This window comes from Lissotriton vulgaris, chromosome 7, assembly GCF_964263255.1.
Source record: "Lissotriton vulgaris chromosome 7, aLisVul1.2, whole genome shotgun sequence".
Classification (NCBI taxonomy): domain Eukaryota; kingdom Metazoa; phylum Chordata; class Amphibia; order Caudata; family Salamandridae; genus Lissotriton; species Lissotriton vulgaris.
Window position 1 is genome coordinate 1,358,728,374 of NC_141695.1, and position 22,296 is coordinate 1,358,750,669.

Sequence of the window (22,296 nt, forward strand, 5' to 3'; positions counted from 1 at the left end):
TTATATTATAATGCATTATCACGTAACACAGCAGTGAATTATCTAACTTGACATGAACAACATAACGTGGCATAACTTAGCATAGTTTGGTAGAGTCCAGTAAACGATACCCTAACAGGTCATCATGGCATAAACGAAACGCCATAGTATACCTCACCCACTTGCTGTTATTTTTGCCTTAGTTTATCTCATTCCCTCGGCCTTGTACATTTGTAAAATAAGTGTTCGTGCTTTTCAGAGTTGGAGAAACAATCTTCGTTTTTTCCGTTTGCTTCATAAGACGTCGTCGTTATCAATAAGAAAAAGTCTCAGGAACCTGTCATCGCAACCTAGATCCCCAGCACTACATCTCCCGGCATTCCTCGGTCTGCTCTCTTCTCCAACCCCTCCCCTCCTTCTCCCTCCCTTCTCCCACTCCGTCCTCACCCCTGCCCCGCCTCCCTCCCCCTCTCCTACTCCTGCATCCCTTTCTCTGCTGCATCAGCACCAGTCTCCATCCTTGGAGCATCGCCCTGTGGAGCTTTCCAGCCCCCCCGGCTATCCCTCCCCTCCCCCCTCCCCGCCTACACCCCGTAAAGACAGACCCCCCTACCCCCTGCCGCCACGCTCCACGGAAAAAAGGGTGGAGGGGCAACCACCTATTGAATTAAAACACACACATTCACACCAGGGAAAAATCACAAAAAGGCCCAACGAGGGGACCGGCCGCGTCCATCCCGGGGAAGAAGGGCATTTTCTCTGAGAGAGAGGGAAGAGCATCGCGAGGGGGGGCCCAGAGACCGGAGCGGACAGAGCCCCCCAGCCCCTCCACCCCTCGGTCCAGGAGGACGGGCAGCCATGAAGGACCGCACTCAAGAACTGAGGAGCGTAAGGCAGATTTTCTTTTCTATAACCCCCAGCTACTCCAGGGAGGGAGGAGGAGGGGAGGGTGGGGGCGAGGGGGGGAGGAGGAGGGATGCTGAGTCTGTGAGGATGAATGGGACGCTGGGAGGAGGGAGGAATTTGTGCAGCACCAGCAGCCTTGAGGTCAGGGGACAGAGCGCTGTCCTCTGCCGCGTCTATCAATCTGTGTCCGTGGCTTTCGCTGTGCATCCGAGCTGGAGGGGAGGCAGGGCGCGTCACACGCTGCTTATGTCATCGATGTATATGTATAGGCGCGCGCACATATAGCAGATTGCTGGTGCACACATTTCCGTGTCAGGTGTGGAGAACGAGGTGGGAGCTGCAGATTTCCCTCGTGCGGGCAGGTGTGCTGGCGGAGTGTGAAGAAGCGATGTATTTCCCATGTGCTGCCATTGGGAGGAGGAGCGCAGGTGTGCGCGAGGGGGCGGGGAGGGTGGCTGTGCTCCACCGGGGACGAGTCGTCGCCCCTTTGGTTGGCGTCCAGCCCCCACCTGACCCCACCCCTGGAAGGCACGGGCTTTCACGCTCGGTGCTCTCCAGGCCTGCATCCGTCCTCCTCCTCCGCGCGCCGCTGCGGATCTTTCTGTATTAAATATTAAAGAGTCGAGTGGAGTGGAGGGGTGGGAGCGAGGGTGGAGGTATGAACGAAGGATACCGAGGGGTGAGGGGGAGCAGTCACCTCCCCAGACACATCGCGGATATCGCACACATGGAGGGGGTGTGCCGGGGTCACGTGCTATGATACTGGGGTGGGATTGGGTGGGGAGGCAGCGGGGAGGAAGCATGCAGCATCTTCCCTGAGTGTCACTGTGCCGCCATCACTTCTGGCAGTTTGGTCATGTGATTATCACATGCCAGTTTCAACATGTAGAGGCCTCCTTTCAATTTCAACACGTAAATATCACCTGCCAACTTTAACTTGTCAGCATCAGCTTGTGGAAATATCACCAGTCTGTTGGAACACGTAAATCTATTCTTTCCGTATTAACACCTAGGTAATATCTTCTTTGTTTCAACATATATAACTCTTTTGAGCATTTAATACATTTCTTTCAGTTACAACATGTAGCTTTTCTATTCCAATACATGGCTGATACTCCTAATTTTTAGCCATTAAATACTTCTTACTACTGGTAATACCCATGTATTTTAGTCTATTTTACCCATATCACCTTTGAGGTAAGACATGCAAGCAACAATCCTGTCACTTCAAATATGCATATGTTTCCTACATGCCTCAAGATGTAAGCAATCTGTTTGTTTCATCGTGTGAATGTGCATTGTGTGAATCACGACACGTAAACGACGTCTGTCACCTTTTAACACAGAAGTACGCCTTCTGTTTCTTAGAACGTGTAAATCAAACCAAACAGAACATGTAAATATCACCAGTCAATTCCAACATGTAATCACTTGCCACAATCAACATGCGAATCCTTCCCGTCACCTTAAAATATAACTAATTCTGTCCTGTCATTTTCAACATGTAAATAGGCCTGCCTCTTTTCAACATGGTAACAACCTGCTGTCAGTTTCATCACGCACGTTTCCTCGAATGTCCAGCATGGAGGAAGGGGTGACAGAGCACGGCTGGGTGGATCGATGGTGACCGCCTCCCCTCCTGCACGTTCCTTGCTCTGCACGCCCTCTCTTCTTTATGTGGACGTGAGCGTGCGTGAGCCTTCTTCTCTGGTTGTAAAGGGGCAAGGATGCCTGTAAAGGGGCAGGGATGCCTGCGGTGGGGGTCTCCAGGGTAGGAGGCCGTTTCTTGTCTAGAACCGGAGCCTGAGCATCAGATGCGAAGTGGGGGTGGGAGGAGAGAGCGAGGAGGAAGAAGTTCCAGCGTGTTAATTATGCACGGCTGCCCCCATGCCCCCTCTGTCCGTGTCAAGCCCTCCTCACAGCCCCCACCCCCCTTTTGCTGCACTGACTGCAGATGTGCCGCATCCCCACAGGCCCACCCAGAGAGGCCTCCTTCCTCTGACGGGGGCGTGCGCCGGGATCTCTCTGATGCCAGAGGGGGGTGAGGTGTGGGGGTGAGTTCTCAGGCTCGTTAAAGCCCACACAGGTGTCTGTCACGCCTGCGCTGCGCATCTGCAGGCTTCTCAGGTGTGTACGGGGACACGCTGCTTCCATCGCTGTAGGAGGCGAAGAAGATGGCACACCGTGTTTGAGGAGTGCTGCACTACACGGAGGCGGGAGGGGCCGGGGGATGCACGAGGCCGGGTCTCACAAGGTGGCTTCTCTTCTGCCCCCCTACCTAACTTGGCAACAAGTTACAGGGCTCGAGTCGGGGTCCCACGCGGTTGGACGGCGTCCCCCCACTTATTTTACCGGGTGGACGCCGTCCCCCCTGCCAAACAGCTGGACTTCACAATTTGGCCTCTCTGGGCAGCTTCCCTGATGCAATTGCATCTAAGGGGTGAGTGAGAGGAGGCAATGAGCCCGTGGCGATGGTGCAAGCCACCTTCGTGACGTCACTTCCTGTTGTGACGTCACTTCCGGTGACAGCGTCCCCCCACTTCTTTTTTTAGGACTTGTGCCCTGACAACAACTGCCACCCAGAGTTTTAAAGGGCCGGACTGGGAACACCAACAAGCCCTGGCAATTCAGTTGTTGGCTAGTGAGAAGCACAGCTGCTACTTTTTTTTTTTAACAGGGCCTGATATTAAAGCACAGCTGCAAAACTGGCCCCCAATAACAAAAAAACAGCCCCACCAGTCAAAAACTGGACCCCACCCTTCTGGCCCACCAGGAAAACACTCTGTTGTGCCTGCTAGGGCCAGTCTGCAGTTTTTAATGCCTACTGGGTTTGAGCGTAGTAGCAACACAAACAACATAGAGGGATTTAGGTTGGGTTTATCAGGGGAGTAGGCTTACACTCGCCTGAAAGCAACCAACTCTCCTCTCTGTATCATCTGGGGCAAGGTGGCTCCAGGTAGTGTGACCAACTGGCATGGGTGCAAATTCAGGACAGTGAGTGTAAAAATTCAGGACAAAGGCTCAAAATTCAGGACAAAAATTCAGGACAGAAGGTCAAAATTCAGGACAAAGGGTAAGTTTTACAGATACATCAGAGTAGGTTGCGCAATAGTATATAAGTGAGTAAATAGACAACTACTAAACTACAAGTGAAAATAAGTTGCTATTAGGTTGAGACAATTGTGCACTTCACGGTTTGTCAGTATGCACGCAGCTTTACCATTAGAAGTAATGGGGTAACCTAGTAACCCTCAGAACTTGGGTAAGTAAATTGAACATAAACAACAGTTCTGTAGGGAATCACACTTACTTTGAAGATCTATTGAATACACAGATGAAAAAATATATTCGGTGAAGGATATATCAGGGAACACAACTGAAACCAAAACAAAGACAAAAACACTGACCACAATGAAAGATACAGGTACATCTTTTGTATTAACCTTTTTGACGGATTGATTCAAAATGTATTTGAGAAGCTGTCCAAAACTAACAATACATAGACTGAATGTACATTGGGTGAGTGAGTCGTGACTGAGTGCTCAAACAAAGATTAAACAACAAAAAAAATCATACATACAGACAGAACATTTATATCATAAGAGTCCACTCTGAATTACAATGGTTTGAAACGGGTATATTATTTCTTTAGTTTGTTGAAACCCTGTGTGGACGGATACATAGACAGAACGTCGACGTTTCAACCCTGGACAGGATGCGCTGATTTATATGCATCTATAGCGGGTCTTCATCAGGACTGCAAGATGATGGGACAGCCTTATCAAAGGTAGAAGTATCAACCGAAAGTGCTTCAACTGTGGAGCGGAGAATGTCAGCCGACAACTCCAGGTCATGAATGGCGTAAGTTTTCCTTGTTTTCTTAATTGTAATCTTCAACACCAGCTGGTGGGAAGATCCGTGTGGGGCGGTGCCGCCGTGGCGATCACTTCTGGCAGCAGTGGGGAGCGTCCCTACAATTAAGAAAACAAGGAAAACATACGCCATTCATGACCTTGAGTTTGTCGGCTCACATTCTCCGCCCCACAGTTGAAGCACTTTCGGTTGATACGTCTACCTTTGATAAGGCTGTCCCACCACCTTGCAGTCCTGATGAAGACCCGTTATAGATGCACATAAATCAGCGCATCCTGTCTAGGGTCGAAACGTCGACGTTCTGTCTATGTATCCATCCACACAAGGTTTCAACGAACTAAAGAAATAATATATCCGTTTGTAACCATTGTAATTCAGAGTGGACACTTATGATATAAATGTGGTGTCTATATGTATGATTATTTTTGTTGTTTAATCTTTCTTTGAGCACTCAGTCACCAGTCACAACTCACTCACCCAATGTACATTCAGTCTATGTATTGTTTGTTTTGGACAGCTTCTCAAATACATTTTGAATCAATCCGTCAAAAAGGTTAATACAAAAGATTTACCTGTATCTTTCATTGTAGTCAGTGTTGTTGTCTTTGTTTTGGTTTCAGTTGTGTTCCCTGATATATCCTTCACGGGATATATTTTTTCATCTGTTTATTCAATACGTCTTCAATGTAAGTGGGATTCCCAACTGCGCGGAGCTTTAAGCAAATGTGCAGGTCTTTTTGTGGTAACAAAACTGCCCCCACCTTTCCAGCTCCCGGAGAAAACACCTGATGCCCGGTCCGGCCAGTCTGGACTTGATGCCTCCCTCCAATTGTGCCCCTCATCTTCACATAGACCCTCTCTCATGTGTATTTAATTTCTTCTATAGTGCTACTCATCCCAAGTATGTGGGGCACAGTGTTGGAGTGTGTTACAACACACACATATTATATAGAAACAATCACTCATATAAATGTGAAAGTCAATGTATAGGAAATGTTGCTTAAGATAATGGGGCTTTCAATGTGTAATCATACTTTCATCCATCATTCAGTCTTTCACCATTCATTCTGTCCTTCCATCTGTGTGCCCATCCATGTCCATATTCATCCATTTACAAACCTATCCATCACATATCCTTCCATCCATCATTTCACTCATCCATCCCTCAATCCACCCTTTTACTCATCCATCATCCATCCATCCAACCTTTTACCCTATCCATCTGTACACTCACCCATCCACTCTTCCACCCATCTATCCATTCACTCATCCATCCAGCCATTTACCTATCTAGCCATCATTTCACTTACTCATTTATCCACCCAGCCACTCATCCTTCCACCAATTCAGTCATCCATTTACCCATCCCCCTTTCTCTTTCAATTTCCCTTTCACTTAGCCATCCATCCTTCCATCCAGCCACCCATTAATCCACCCATGAATCCATCCATTGAACCCACATTCATCCATCCTTTCACTCATCCATCCATACTTTCTCTCATCCATCCATCCATCCATCCACCCTGTCACTCCTTCACTCATCTATCCATCCTTTTGTCCATCTACACGCCCTTTCACGCACTCATCCTGCCTTACATCCACCCTTTCACTCATCCCTCCATCCATTCACCCTTTCACTTATCAATTCATCAATCCATCCATCATTTCACTCATCCATCCACCCATCCACCCATCCATCCATCCATCATTTCACTCATCTATCCAGCCATCCATCCACCCATCCCTTCACTTACTTACTCACTCACCTTTTCACATTAATTATGAGCCCCATCAAGAACTCCACCCTCGCTGTAGTTCCTAAAGCAAGGGGTGGGGTGGGGCAGGGTTCACTATGCCCCTGCGCATAGGCAATCTGAAAAAGTGGAAGGCATGAGTCATGCATGATGCACAGTGCCTGGACGTGGGGCAACTGTGACATGGTGTTGTTTCCAGAGCTTTAAGTGGGATGTAAAAACTAGGGGGGTCTCTCCAAAAGGGTTTTTATTGTAATAAAATGCGTGGCTTAAAACACATAAGCTAAAAATCTGTGCATAATATAATGTGGCGCCCGACTGGTATTTTGGTTGCTTCTGTCATTACATCCATATACTTAATATAACAAGTAACGTTACACTTAGAACAAGGAACGTTACACCTAGAACAAGCCAGAGCTATTGGCTTTGTCAATAGTTGTTAGTTGCATAAAATAAAAAAGCAGCAACCATGGCTGCTATACTATAACTATAATCCTGTCCTTTGAACTTCTTTCACCTCCTTCCTTTGGTTAACTGGATTCTCACTTAGCAGCAGTATGGGCATTTATGCACTTCCATGTGACAAAATGCCCTGCCCTGGACAGAGGCAGGAGGAGGCCACCACATGCTGTGCCAGCCCAGACTGAACCATTGTCATTCTGTATGTGGCAATCAGCCTAAAAACAGAATGACAATGGGAAGGGTGGGGCTGCTCTTGTGCTCACAAGAGTGTGAGGCGGCCCCATCTGGGAGGTGAGGCCTTTTGCAGGGGAACAGCTCTGTTCCCTGCAATGCCTAAAATTACGGACAAAATGCGTCCGTAAAAAGGATCCTCGTGGACGTGAGGTCCAATTTACGGACTGTCTGTGAAATTTAAGGACGGTTGGTCACTCTAGCTCCAGGTGGACTCAATCAGCAGCAGCAGCAGCACACCTGTGCTGGGGTGGGGTGAAGGGGTCTGACTGCGGTGAGGGGACGGGGCCTGCCACGGATTCAGGGTAGACCCATGTGTCTGAGGTTCCCTCATGCTGTGTTCTGTCTGTGTTTTGTTTGTGCCGGTGCTTGCAGGTGGTCGGCACCGGCACTCATGTTTTAGGGGCCAGAGAAAGGAAAACAAACAAGGGAGAAAAGAGGACTAAGAGAATATCAGAAAACAGTGACATATGTAGAAAGCACAGTTAAAAAAGAACCTGAAAGAGTGAGATAAAGAAAGAGGAAGTGTAGGGTGGCGGTGGAAAGAGGCCAGATGTGGGATCATGACTGGACAGCATTAGTATTCAACAGCTCTCCCGTTCAGCAGCACAGGTGGCAGACTCCAAAGAAAGACCTTCGCTTACATTTTTTTTTTTTACAAATTCAATACTGACTGTGCTTCTTCAATGATATCAAGATATTATTGACCTTGTGTGTGAGAACATCTACTACTGATTCCAGGGCTATGGGATAAGAGCCAGCTATAAGTGGGTGACACACTGCAGCGAGGAGACCTACTCTAATGGCAGAGCTGCCGATCTGGAGATAGGGAACCAAGGTGGAGTATGGGGTGAGCTCAACATCCTATGGTTCTGGGCAAATCAGTTCATTTACCTGTGCCTAAAAAAATAAGTAACAAACTAAATACAACTCTGACCTTTTGTAATATAATCTGGTGGTCATATAAAGTAAACACACGAGAGATACCAGAGGTCTTTGTCAACTTCAATTACCATACCAAACCATTACAGTATTCAGCATGTGTAGCTGGAACCAGACAGTTTCTAAAGTGCAAGATAGACACAGGAGATGGATACAGTCCAAAAGTCAGAACCCATTGAGAAAGTACCCATCAGCCCACTCAATAGTGGAACTTCGTCATCTGGGATTTCATGTTGCGAAATATGGTGTCCAAACAGCCCTTCCCCAATAGAAACTTGAGGCTAGCCGTGGACCCACAGGTTGATCCTTCAACCAAAAGAGATGACTGAGTATGAGGCTGATAGTACTTAGTTGCAGTGCTCAAAGAAATTGTGAAGAAGTGAAAATAAAGGAAAAATAATAATCCAAGTGATTAAAAATACCTAACTTGATGTCAATAAGAAAACTTTATTGGATTTGTCCATCATGATGGTATTGTTAAAAGCAGAGTGATAATAGCGAAAAAATAAATTGCTATTTACCAAAAATGTTATGTGGTCAACATGTTTCAGCCTGTATAGGCTTTCGTCAGGACCTTATAGTCACTACTGCAACACTTACTTTTATTACTGTGAAAAATAAACTACAGACCTTCTTAAAAGTGATGTATCATCTCCCAAATTTTTGGGATTTGGAGCCTCACCTCACCTGGCAACGGCTCAGGACAAAGGAGGCCACGCACTCTCCGTCGTTACCTCGTGCTATACTAACCCCTCGGCTTAGTATAGCACGAGGTAACGACGGAGAGTGCGTGGCCTCCTTTGTCCTGAGCCGTTGCCAGGTGAGGTGAGGCTCCAAATCCCAAAAATTTGGGAGATGATACATCACTTTTAAGAAGGTCTGTAGTTTATTTTTCACAGTAATAAAAGTAAGTGTTGCAGTAGTGACTATAAGGTCCTGACGAAAGCCTATACAGGCTGAAACATGTTGACCACATAACATTTTTGGTAAATAGCAATTTATTTTTTCGCTATTATCACTCTGCTTTTAACAATACCATCATGATGGACAAATCCAATAAAGTTTTCTTATTGACATCAAGTTAGGTATTTTTAATCACTTGGATTATTATTTTTCCTTTATTTTCACTTCTTCACAATTTCTTTGAGCACTGCAACTAAGTACTATCAGCCTCATACTCAGTCATCTCTTTTGGTTGAAGGATCAACCTGTGGGTCCACGGCTAGCCTCAAGTTTCTATTGGGGAAGGGCTGTTTGGACACCATATTTCGCAACATGAAATCCCAGATGACGAAGTTCCACTATTGGGTGGGCTGATGGGTACTTTCTCAATGGGTTCTGACTTTTGAACTGTATCTATCTCCTGTGTCTATCTTGCACTTTAGAAACTGTCTGGTTCCAGCTACACATGCTGAATACTGTAATGGTTTGGTATGGTAATTGAATTTGACAAAGACCTCTGGTATCTCTCGTGTGTTTAAATATATAGTTGGGGGACAAGATATCAGTAGGTCTATAAAGAATCCTTTCCCCTCAGGCCCCCCTCTTACCGTCTATGTTTTTATGTAAGGTCATATAAAGTACTCTAGCACTCTTTAGTTAGTTACTTATTTTTTTAGGCCTAGGTACATTGAGTGATTGCCGCAAAACTCTAACCAAGGCCGAAAGACTGGTTGTTTAATTGGTGTATACGCTCTACATGGGAGAACAAATGGCCCAGTCTCCAGTTCTATGCACTGCGGATTCATAAATCAACAAAACATAAATATGGATAATGTATTAGGACCACCGTGTTATCTCTGTCCACATGTCTAGGTATTGCACTTGAGAGGCCATCAGGTGAATGATGTCACAATAGGTTCTACAACCCAACCAGATGTCACAGAAGAGACATCCTGGATACTGTTGGTGATTCTTGATTCTATAAGATTGGATATTAGGCAAACTTTTTATTCAACAGTTTATTTTATAGAGTGCACAATATAACCATCCTCACCTGCTCCTTGTCTCGCTCACTCACTCAAACCAGCCTACGTTGGTTTCCAATTACCATTGCTCACTCCCTGTGCTTATGCCAGGTGTGTTTAAATAAGAGCTTCATAGATATTGCCTGATAAGCCTACTCAAATATGAGTTTCCTCACTCCAATCCCTTAAAGTCTAGAAATTTGCTCTCAGCTTCAGGAAAAATTATGGAATGGCATGTGCTGTCGTCACATTCTTTAAAAAAAAGGTTACATGAAAGGCAAGTTACCTAAAATAATGTTGTTCATGATGTTAACTAGACAGCCATACAGTGCGGGGCATGCAGAGTACAGATGGGCATAGTTGTGTAGCCTTGTGTCTCACAAAGTCATATATTTTTTAAAAATAGGAAACCTAAACAAAGTTCACAGGTAATGTCAATTAAAAAAATATATTTAGGAGGCTCTTAATGCATCAAAAGGGTTTAAGCGCACTATAATTGAGACATAAAGGTCTTTAAAAAATGCCTCAGTGCATCTAGTACTGGCTTGCAGAGACAAACAGATAGTACATGCTTGGTGTCTTGAATCCCTCCCTTACACAGTTCACATATTCCAGACGTGTCCCTTTTGTCCGCCCAGTGTTTTGTAAAGTTGTTTAGAGGTAAAATTCCCAGCTTTCACATAATTATGAATTGCCTGGTGCTGTGATCCAATATAAACTTCAAATATCCTTGATTCAATTTAAAAGAGAGGCTGTCAGAGTAGGGTTTTCAATTCTTCTGGGAGCAGTGTGCAATGTCCAGTGAATAGTCTGGCCCTCGTATTTTTCAAGGACAGCTTTAGTTGTGCTGGTGTCCATGATTGCAAATGGGCAATGGAATATTGGAATTTCTCAAGTGTGGTCTTAAGATTAATATTAAAAGTGTAGACTCCTTCTTCTTCCTTGAAGGTTTTGTTCTTTAGGAGGGCTCTTAGAGTGCCTTCGATTGCACGAAGAATGTTATAAGCCCATCTTATCACATTAGCCAAGGATCTAATATAGGCACTGAGGAGGGAAGACTCTAAACGCAATGCCTGAACGGGGATTGCTTGACTCAGGGATATTTTCTTCTGAAGGAGCCTCGCTTCGAATAAGTTTAAATGGTCTATCAACTTATTGGGGTATATTCAATGGCATAGGTACAGATAGACGGTATCTTTACATGATTAATCTCTAGGAGGCACTTAAAGCACAAGTTACTACTTGTGTAACGATATATCTGTAAGAGACATTAGTTAGTGATAGATTCCTTACCTTAGAATATCCCCAGGCGTCAGACTGGATCCGGAAATTTTTGCGTAGCAATACCCCTGCGCGCTGTTAGGCGTCGTCTGCGGCTCCGCGTCCGTCGTCGGCGTCGTGAGCGCCGGGATGACGTCATCGGAGTATATAGACGGCGCCCATGCGCGCTGACGTCAGTTCTGATAACACAGCTTTTCCGCGCCAGATACGCAGAGCCATGATAGAACTAACACTGGTGCCATGAAACTAGGGCCCTGAAAGGGGATGACCTTAACCCTAAATATCGGTTCGCAGAACGGGGAGGATGGGAGGGCGGTAAGGAATCTATCACTAACTAATGTCTCTTACAGATATATCGTTACACAAGTAGTAACTTGTGCATCTGAAAGAGACACGTTAGTGATAGATTCCTTACCTTAGAATAGATACCCCAGCAATACCAACCCCGCGGTGGTGGGTCTGCGAACCAATATCACACCAGAAAGTCCTGGAGGACGGAACGGCCAAAGAAGCCATCCCTCCGGACTTGACTGTCCAGGCAGTAGTGTCTTGCGAACGTGTGCAGCGAGGCCCACGTGGCTGCCTGACAGATGTCCTGCAGGGGGACACCGCGGCCCAGGGCAGTTGTCGTTGCCGTGGCCCGAGTGGAGTGAGCCCGCAATCCAGCCGGGGGCTCCTTCCTCGCCATGGAGTAGCATGCTTGGATGCACAAGATGATCCACCTGGAGATGGTCCTCTTGTGTACAGCCTTTCCCTTCTTCGCGCCCACGTAACCAACGAAGAGTTGGTCATCCACCCGGAATTGGCGAGTGCGGTCCAAGTAGTAGGAGAGCGCACGTTTTGGATCCAGACGGTGGAGCCTCTCCTCCTCTTTCGAGGGATGCGGAGGCGGAAAGAAGGTGGGCAAGGTGATGGACTGCCCGATGTGGAAGGCCGTGACAACCTTGGGCAGAAAGGAAGGTCGTGTACGCAACACCACCTTATCAGGGTGAACAGACAGGAAAGGCGGAGAAGAAGAAAGAGCCTGGAGCTCACTCACTCTCCTGGCAGAGGTGATGGCAACCAGGAAGGCCGTCTTCAGCGTAAGGAGGCGAAGAGGACAGTTATGAAGTGGCTCAAAGGGAGCACACATCAGATAGGTGAGAACAAGGTTCAAGTCCCACTGGGGCATCACGAAGGGAACAGGAGGGAACATGTGTGTGATGCCCTTCAGAAATCTACTCACTATAGGGGACTTGAACAAAGAAGGCTGATCAGGTAGCCTCAAGAAGGCTGAAAGAGCAGAGAGATACCCTTTAAGAGTGCCCAGAGCAGAGCCCTGCTGGGCAAGGGAAAGAAGAAAGAGCAGCACTTCCGAAAGGGGTGCAGAGAGGGGATCCACAGCCTTTGCTGCGCACCATGCCACAAATCTATTCCACCGGCAGGCGTATACCGACTTAGTGGAGGGACGCCTGGCTGCCAGAATGATGTCACAGACTTCGGGAGGCAAGTCAAATGGCCTCAACTGCCGCCGCTCAATCTCCAAGCTTGTAGGTGGAGACTGGACAGGTTCGGGTGCAGGACCGTCCCCTGCTGCTGCGACAGAAGGTCCTCCCGAAGAGGCAGACGAATCGGGGGATCGACTGACATGCTGAGTAGCTCGGGATACCAGTATCTTCGAGCCCAGTCCGGAGCCACAAGGATAACCTGGGCCCGGTCGCGCTTGATCTTCTTCAGCACTCTGGGCAGAAGTGGTATAGGCGGAAAGGCGTACAACAGGCCGCAGCTCCACTCGCGACGAAAAGCGTCTCCGAGCGAGTGCCGCCTTGGAAACTCCAACGCGCAGAACTGCTGACATTGCGCGTTCTCTTCTGTGGCGAATAGATCTAACCAAGGCTCTCCCCACTGTCGAAAGAGACCTTGCGCCACGTCCGAGTTCAGACGCCATTCGTGATCCATCATGCACCGGCGGCTGAGTTCGTCCGCCCTGGCATTCAGAGAACCTGCCAGGTGTTGAACCACCAGAGTCACGCCCTGATGTTCCAGCCACTGCCAGAGGCGCAGAGCCTCCTGGCAAAGGGTCCACGACCCCACACCGCCCTGTTTGTTGCAGTACCACATGGCGGTGGTGTTGTCGGTGAACACTTGCACCACGCTCCCCCTGACAGAGGGGAGGAATGCCTTCAGTGCAAGACGAATCGCCCGCAGCTCCAGAAGGTTGATGTGGAGCCGGGACTCCGCCGGAGACCAGAGGCCTCTGATCTCCGCCTCTCCCATGTGGCCTCCCCAGCCCTGGAGGGACGCGTCCGTCACAACTACGTGCTCCGGCTGGGGTAGAGAGAGAGGTCTGCCACTGACCCAGTCGCGGTCCGTGAGCCACCACTGCAGTTGTCTCGCAGTGCCCTCCGAGATCAGGACATGATCGGACAGGTTGCCCTGATGCTGGGCCCACTGAAACTTCAGGTCCCACTGCAGAGCCCGCATCCGCCACCTGGCGTGACGCACCAGAAGGATGCAGGAGGCCATCAGTCCCAGAAGCCGCAGCGTCAACCTGACCGAGACCCGGGATAACGGCCCGAAGACAGGAATCAGAGCCTGAATATCCCGAACCCGCTGCTCGGGTGGGTAAACCCGAAACTGCGCCGAGTCGAGAACCGCTCCGATGAAAAGGAGCTTCTGAGAGGGACACAGGTGTGACTTCGGCACATTGATGGAGAACCCCAGCAAGTGCAGGAGGTCGGCCGTAGTCTGGAGGTGGCTGACGACTGTCTGGGGCGAGCCCGCCTTCAACAACCAGTCGTCGAGGTAGGGGAAGACTGACACCCCTTGCCTGCGCAGATGGGCTGCGACCACCGCCATCACCTTCGTGAACACCCGTGGGGCGCTGGTAAGGCCGAAGGGGAGCACGGTAAACTGAAAGTGCTCGTGGCCTACCGTGAACCGCAGGTAACGCCGGTGGGCCGGCAGGACGGGGATGTGGAAATAGGCGTCCTGCAAGTCCAACGCTACCATCCAGTCTCCTGGGTCCAGGGCAGCCAGGACCTGAGCCAAAGTGAGCATCTTGAACTTCTCCGTACGGAGGAAGCCGTTCACGTTCCGCAGATCCAAGATAGGGCGTAGGCCCCCTTTGCCCTTCTTGGGTACCAGAAAGTAGTGGGAGTAACAGCCACGTCCTACTTCTGGCCCAGGAACGCGCTCGATGGCCCCCTTGGCCAAGAGGGCCGAAACTTCCCCTTGCAGAAGTCGCAAGTGATCCCCCGACACACGGTGGCATTGAGGTGGCATGGATGGAGGGGAAGACTCGAAGGGGAGGGAGAAACCCCTTCGGACAATTTGCAGCACCCACCTGTCCGAAGTGACTGTATGCCAGTGGGAGAGGTGATGGCGAACCCTGCCTCCCACAGGCGTCACATGGGCCTGAAAACTCGGACTAGGAAGGTTTTGAGGCGGGGGCTGCTGAGGGAGGTGTGGACTGGCCTCGCCGCTGGCCCCGACCACCGCCACGGCGGTTCCCACGGCCGCCACCGCGTTGCTGAACATTCTGCGGCGCGTGGCTGACGGTCCGTGGTGGGGCGCCCCTTCCGTGGCCACGAAAGGAGCGAAAGGCACCCGATTGCTGGCGTGGGGCCGCAAGGCCCAAGGACTTGGCCGTGGCCCTGGAGTCCTTAAAACGTTCCAGCGCATGGTCTGCCTTGTCGCCGAAGAGGCGACGGCCATCAAACGGCATGTCCAGGAGAGTGGCCTGGACATCGGCCGAGAAATTGGCGGACCTCAACCAGGCGTGGCGTCGAACCGCCACCGTCGTTGCCATCGCCCTGCCCAGTGAGTCCGTGGTATCCAGCCCACACCGGATGGAAAATCGTGCCGCATCTCGGCCGTCCGCAAGGGTTTGGCTGAGTTTAGCCCTGACCTCCTCAGAGCATTGTGGCAGCACCTCCGCAACCGTGTCCCACAGAGTGTGGGTGTAGCGGCCCAAGAGACAGTTGGTGTTGACTGACCGGAGCCCTAGGCTCACAGACGAGAAGACCTTCTTCCCGAACTGCTCATATCTCTTGGATTCCCGATCGGGCGGGGCCGTCGGGAATGCGGTCTGGGAAGTGGAGGCCTGGATGACCAGGCTCTCGGGGGTGGGGTGGGTGGACAAAAAGCAAGGGTCGCCCGGTGCCGGGCGGTAGCGTCTGGCCACGTTCCTATCCACAGGGGGACCTGTGGCGGGCTTGGACCAAGTGCCCAGCAGAACGTCACACAAGGCCTCATTGAACGGCAGAAGGGGCTCCGCGGAGCCGGACTGCTGTTTGAGCACCTCAGTGAGGAGATTAGTCCTCACGGCCGCGACGGGGAGCTCAAGGTTTAGGGCCTTAGCTGCCTTCGTCAACACTACGCTGTAAGCAGAACCCGCCTCCGAAGCCACAGTCGGGGGCGATGTAAATCCAGTGTCTGGCGAGGTGTCAATACCACTGGCCTCCCCAAGCTCATATGTCCAGTCCTGATGTGACTGGCAATCACGTGCCAGAGGGTCCTCGGACCCCTCCCATTGCTCCTCGTCACCCAGCTCCTGGAGACCAGGATGAACAGCCAGGGCCTCCTCGTGGAGATAGAATTCTCCGATGGCCGACGGAATCGGCGCCCAGCGGCGCCCCTCCGACGCCTGAGGCGGACCGTAGGAAGCATTGGGGTCGGCAACCACTACGGCTGCCGGGGACGACACCTGAAGGGACGGCGCCGGTGAGGTCGTAAGGTCGACCGGCGAGGTCCCGGATCCGGAGCCGGATCCAGCGAGGTCGCGCGGCGCCGGGACCGAAGTCGCCAGCGGCGCCGGGCCCGAAGCACCCGACGTCGTCGGGGCCGAAGCGCCCGACCCGGAAGGACCTCCAGACGGAGCCGATCGGCCCGAAGGCGCCACGGGAACCGACTGAGGAGGGAGGGCCCTCATGGCCATGAGGTACCTCTCGACCTCCTCCTGCGACGCGCCGTGCCCAGGGACCCGAAGGTGTGGGGCAGGCGGCGACGCTTGCGACTCCCGCGGAGCCGCGTGGGCGGTGTCGCCCGAACCCCCGGCCGCATCGAGCGAGCGTCGGGGCGGGTCGGAGGACCGATGGTGGCGCTCCGACCTCTCATGCCTCTTACCTGAGGACTTGGATCCAGACGATCGGTGACCACTCCCGGAGCGTCGATGACTCCGACCTCGCGACCTGTCCCTCGACCTCCCGTGGGACCGGGACCGGGACCTGGAGCGGCGCGGGGCCGACTGCCTCAGCTCGAGACGCTTGCGGGACCGCTCCCGCCTAGCCTTCGACGTCAGGGCCCGGCAGTCGTCACAGGTTCGATCGTCGTGGTCGAGGCCTAAGCACTTCAGGCACCGGCGATGGGGGTCCGTGACCGACATGAGTCGGCCGCACTTCGAGCAAGGCTTGAACCCGGGCATCCCTGGCACCGATAGTCGAGAATCGACTAAGTAGAGGATCAAAAAGATCAAAAAGTTTTCAGTCAAAAAGTGACTGGGGGTAGAGCTTCTTCCGGATCTGCGCTAGCTGGCGCGGAAAAAAGAAGAACTGACGTCAGCGCGCATGGGCGCCGTCTATATACTCCGATGACGTCATCCCGGCGCTCACGACGCCGACGACGGACGCGGAGCCGCAGACGACGCCTAACAGCGCGCAGGGGTATTGCTACGCAAAAATTTCCGGATCCAGTCTGACGCCTGGGGATATTCTAAGGTAAGGAATCTATCACTAACGTGTCTCTTTCAGATATGTCTCCTACATGAAGAACAATAACATCTTTTTAATGTGCCAAATTGAGCTAGTGCCTTAAGCAGTAAGGGCCAGATGTAGGTAAATACCATTTACAGATTCTAAAATACCGAATTTTACTGATTCGGTATTTTAGAATGGGTAAATGATATATAGGTATTAATTCGGTAATTTTTACAGAATCTGTAAAGTTCGGTAAATACCGATTCAGTATTTAGTGAATCGGTATTCCCAATTCATTCCTATGGGCCTCCAGGCCCATAGGAATGAATGGGGAATACCAATACCGACCTACAAGGGTGGCAGGGTTTCACATTGACACCCTGTTGCACCCCTGAATAGTGCATGGGTGCACATGTGGCACACATACAGGCCCTAAGGGCATGTATGTCTGCCACATGGCACTGTTAAAAAAGCACAAATTGCTTTTTTAACGGTTTTCGTTATTTACCACCAACTTGTAGTTGGCGGTAAATAACGAATCCTTACAGGTGAAAAGCACTCACTTGAGTGCTTCCTACATTTCAGATTCAGTAATTTACCGAATTGGTATTTAAGAATTCGGTAATTTACCGAATTCTTAAATACCAATTCGGTAAATTACCGAATCTGAAATGTAGCCACCTACATCCCAAATGCCTAATACCGGTCGGTAACGGCCGAAATTCGGTAATTTCGGCCGTTACCGACCGTGTGAGGTGCTTTTTAAGGTTTGGGAAAATACCCTTTCTAAATATGTATAGGTTGTGGCCACTCCCACGGGCTTACCCCCCAACTTCCAGTCAAAGGGGTGGTACCTCCTCTGCCCTCTGAAAATGACCACCTTGGTTTTAGTGATATTTATTTTAAAAAAATTGCCTCAGCATATACAAAAAGCACAATCAAATTACGCTGAAGGCCGATGAGAGTGAGGTAAAAAAATGGCCACATCATCAGTGTACATTTATTCATGAATACTTTGAAGTACAGTTTTAGGGGGAAAATTACTGATATTATTAAAACATGCAGGCAGATCACTGAGAAATAAGGAAAACAGAAGAGGGGCTAGGCTACCTCCCTGCTTCAGGCCATTTTGAGTCAACATTTTAGGAGATAATCCCTTGTCTCCTACCATTAGAACTCTCCACCAGGTGGATGTGTGAAGTTCAGCAATAAGTCTTAATAAGTCATTAGGAATCATTAGGGATCCCCAGTCTAACCAGTTTCCCCCAAAGGGTGGGTCTAATGACCAGTAGTGGCTCCAGGAGGGAATGCTGTCGGGCTGTGATGCAGGGCGGGGGAGGGGCAGGGTTGGGGGCTAGTAAATTCCGGATTCCGTCCTAACGGAGGTAAGTATACAAATAAATAAATAAAACAAATTTTGATGCCGCGCACACAATGAAGTTTGTTTTCTTTATTTATTTGTATACTTTCCTCCGTTAGGCCATAATCCGGAGTTAACTATCCCACCACCCTGCCCCTCACTCGCCCTCCGTCACCGCCCGGCAGCACTCGCTCCAGGAGCCGCTACTGCTATTAACTCTATCAAAAGCAGTAGAAAAGTTGACAACCCACAGTAAACAACATGTGACTAGGCCACCACATACTTATCAATTATGGGTTGCCCAATTGCAATATTGTCGGGTCACAGAATGTTTGGGTCTAAAGCTCACTCGGACTAGCGGTATCACGCCCTTAAAGTACGCCCAATCCTTGAGATGGTTCAGAACAACTGTAGCATCAATCTTGCCTGTTGCATCAAGTAATGCAATTTGAAGATAATTACATGGAGTTAGGTGGGAACCTTTTTTATGCAAGGGGACTGCTACACTTCCTGTCCAAGAGCTTGGTATTAGCCCTGTTTCATAACAGCGTGAATACAGGAGAGTGAGGAGCCCACTCCTACCTTCTGGGTTACCCTGCAGTACTTTTATGGGTGGTTTGTCCAGTCCCTTCACTGCAGAGGGTCTTGCTCTCCTTATATATGTCTCTATATGCTTCACCGTAGGAGATATTATGTGTACATCAGGCTCACAAAATAGGCTTGAGAAAATCATCACAGCTCTGCGGGGAAGAGTTGGTCTCACACAGTTCAGAGAAGTAAATTGATCCATTCATTCTGCGGAATTGGGATTGCAGCCATTTTTTGGGTTTTGCCCATACACTTAGATATGAGCTGCCAAAAGGTTTTACTATTTTTTTGGTGGGATGTTTGATGCACATCTGACTAGTTCTTATCCATGGTATTTGCATTATTTGCCAAGTGAATGTTCCTTTTTTTCTGTCGCAGATCATTAATTTCTTTTCTCCTTGTGGTTGAGGGGTAATGAATTGTTGACAGACCAGTTTGTTCAACTTCCAAGATTCCTTTACCCCTTTTTTGCATGTACCGGATCCTTACAAGATGTACTCCTCCTTTAGAACTCGCGGACAGTATCTGTGATTATATCTTCGTAGGTCAAAACTGGATTATTCTCTTCAAGAGAATGGTGAGATCGAGGAGACATGACCGCTGTTTTCATCTTGGATATGTTAATGGTGTTCCAAATTATTCGACCTTGCTTACAGGCTATAAAAAGATTCCCATTTCCAACTGTTAGGGACCAAGATGGCTTGAGTTGTACTTGCAGTTCGAGTTCAGAATACAAAATGGCATGGCCACTACCTAGAACAAACTTAGTTAGGGAGCAGATATTTCTGATATAGGTCATAACTGGTTATGATGTAATCACTAATAGAGGAGCCACTGGCCCCTTTTCTGGTGAAGTCAGTTGGTACGTCTCCAGCTGTTCTCCGATTAAATATCATGCCGTTTAGTCTGTGCAAAGGTTCCAGTAGCATTCTTCCACGTTCATCAGCCTCCATCTTTAGTGGAACGACTGAATAAGGAATGGGCCAAGATTCTAATAATTCCATGTATTTTTAAGCTTTTACCGCTGCATTTGAGATTTTTGCTTTGAAATCGCCCACTATTATCATTTGGGAGTTTCCTCCTGACTCCAGGGTGATCTCTACTAGATCAAGTATCTCATTCATCTATGAATTGTGTTCCGGCCTCGGCGGAACATAGATGTTGAATAGAAATAACATTTCCGCCAAGTAAGCACTTGCATTAGCTGGTTTTATTTTAATGCAGTGTATATTGTTTCCCAGAAGCTGTATTTTTTCAAAGTCACTCTGTAACTCAATAGTAAGGAAGATGAAGCGGTCATCCTTAGCATGGTCTTTCTTAACCCTTTATGCAGGAACATCAATTACAAAGTAGCTGCTCCAATCGAATTTTGCAAAGAACCAAGTCTCTTGAAGACATATGATTGCTGGGCAGAATCTCATCAGGCTATGCAACTCATATGTTTCCAAGTCAACCAGGTTCCAGTAGATGATCGCCAAATTGCTGTATAAAGGAAGTTTGGGGTTACTGTTTAATGTGTTTTCATTTAGGCTCTTTGAGGGCCAAGACCAAGAGACATCGGTTTTTGTATTAACCACTATAAGCGTAATTTGGTTCCATATCTGACTGCCTCCTCTATCAATATGCACTGTAAGAGTATGCGCAGATCCACTATAATGCCCATGGCCAATTTGGTTAGATGGCATGATCAGATGTTTCACTTCCCCCTAGGATGTTTGCTTTGGCTGGGATGAAGACAGTGAGGCAGGAGACCTATAAAGAATTCCCATTATATCAGAGCCATTTTTGTGAAGTCTTTGACTTTCCCGGAGCACTATTGAGGGGATCACATTAGACCAGAATTTTACGTGAGCAGTGGAAAAGTCATGATTATTGGGAAAGGATACCAGCATTATTTCTGAAGAAGAGAGGGACTGAAGTTGCAGGAAGTTTTTTAATAGCCTTAATATTCCTTGTCCGTTTAGAGGATCTTCTCCATGTCTGTTTTCTTCTAGAGCTCGACACAGATTTAATGTTGGCTCTGCCCAGGGTAACCCATGGTAAGAGCTTGCGGTCACAACGGTGTGTGGGGAACCTATTTTCAGACTGGTACGTCGTGTTTACAAAGTTTGGGCCAGTAGGTTTAGTTACACTTGTACATCTTTTACAGGAAGAAGGAGAGGCTGGTTCGATGTTTGTGCATCCTGTAAGATTACTGTGTTCGCTATACTGCTGCTGGCTCCGTTTACCTTCGCGCCAGTGTGGGCATCAGTTAAAGCAAACTTTATTCTTCGAGACTTCCTCTTGGAGATCCTACAAGCTACTCTTTTCTTTTTCCTCACAGACTTTGCTTCAACCTTACTACTATTAGCTTTCATAGGCTCAGGTTCTTGTGTTGTAGGAGGTGACTCAGGCACAAGGGGATTTTCCGAGGAGCCTACACTTTTAGAGCATTTAAATAACGGATAGCAGGGCAGTACAGCTTGCTTGTCTCCTGAGCTAGCGTTGGTTCTTCACATAGCCTACATATGGAGAAGACTATTTCTGTTTCTTCCCCATTCTTTTCCTCCCTTTTTGCATTTTTCTGCCTGTTTGTGTTGCACTTGACTTTTTATTAGTATTTAAAGCTACACCATTTTCGCTGGTTTGAACCCCTGCTCAAATATCTCCCCTTCCAGCAGAGAGCGAGTCCTTTTGACTGATTAGAGTTTTAAACAAGCAGTTTGGATTTCCAATGTGTGATCCGAATTAGCTGTAGCTTTTTCCAGCAATGATAGTATAGATTTGAGTATCCTCTGTCACTTCAATCAGTGATACATTACTAGGTGTACTATTAAATAGTTGGAAGGTGTCTTTCATTGGTTTGCTCACTGCTGTATGGCTCAAATCAATGTCAGGGACTGTAAAGCCCCTTGGCAGGCCCTGAATGGACTCAACTTCCGGGGTTATCAGCTGATTACTTGGTTCAGCAGTGGGGACAATCCTATCTATTTCTGCAATTCTTGTGGCTTCAGGTGTTTGATCTGCTATGTCTAGTGTTGTGTCGTCACTTAGCTCTACATCAGACATTATGTTACCTCCTATTGATGTTTTTCCATTTCCTGAGGTTGTAGAGACAAACGTAGGAAGTAATTCCGGTATTGATGATAGCCCTTCTAATACGCCAGTATGTCTAGACTTTTTCTTACTGCAACTGTTTATCGCTTCATTACAAGGGTGCGATTTCTAAATTGTTGAATTGTCATATTGGAAAGGAATGACTTTTTCTGTCAGGGTATAACAGATCACTGTCTTCGCCC

At 48.7% G+C, this 22,296-nt stretch overlaps 1 protein-coding gene across 1 annotated transcript in view; it reads left to right on the forward strand.

Annotated features, from left to right (window-relative positions):
* The first annotated feature begins 464 nt into the window (after window positions 1-464).
* The window catches only part of LOC147703693 (syntaxin-1B), a 410,801-nt gene continuing 388,969 nt past the window's right edge, over window positions 465-22,296 (forward strand). Inside the window, exon 1 of the mRNA XM_086932048.1 lies at window positions 465-867. Within this exon, the coding sequence (XP_086788174.1) occupies window positions 838-867 (30 nt within the window). The 5' untranslated portion in view covers window positions 465-837. The remainder of the gene's footprint in view (window positions 868-22,296) is intronic.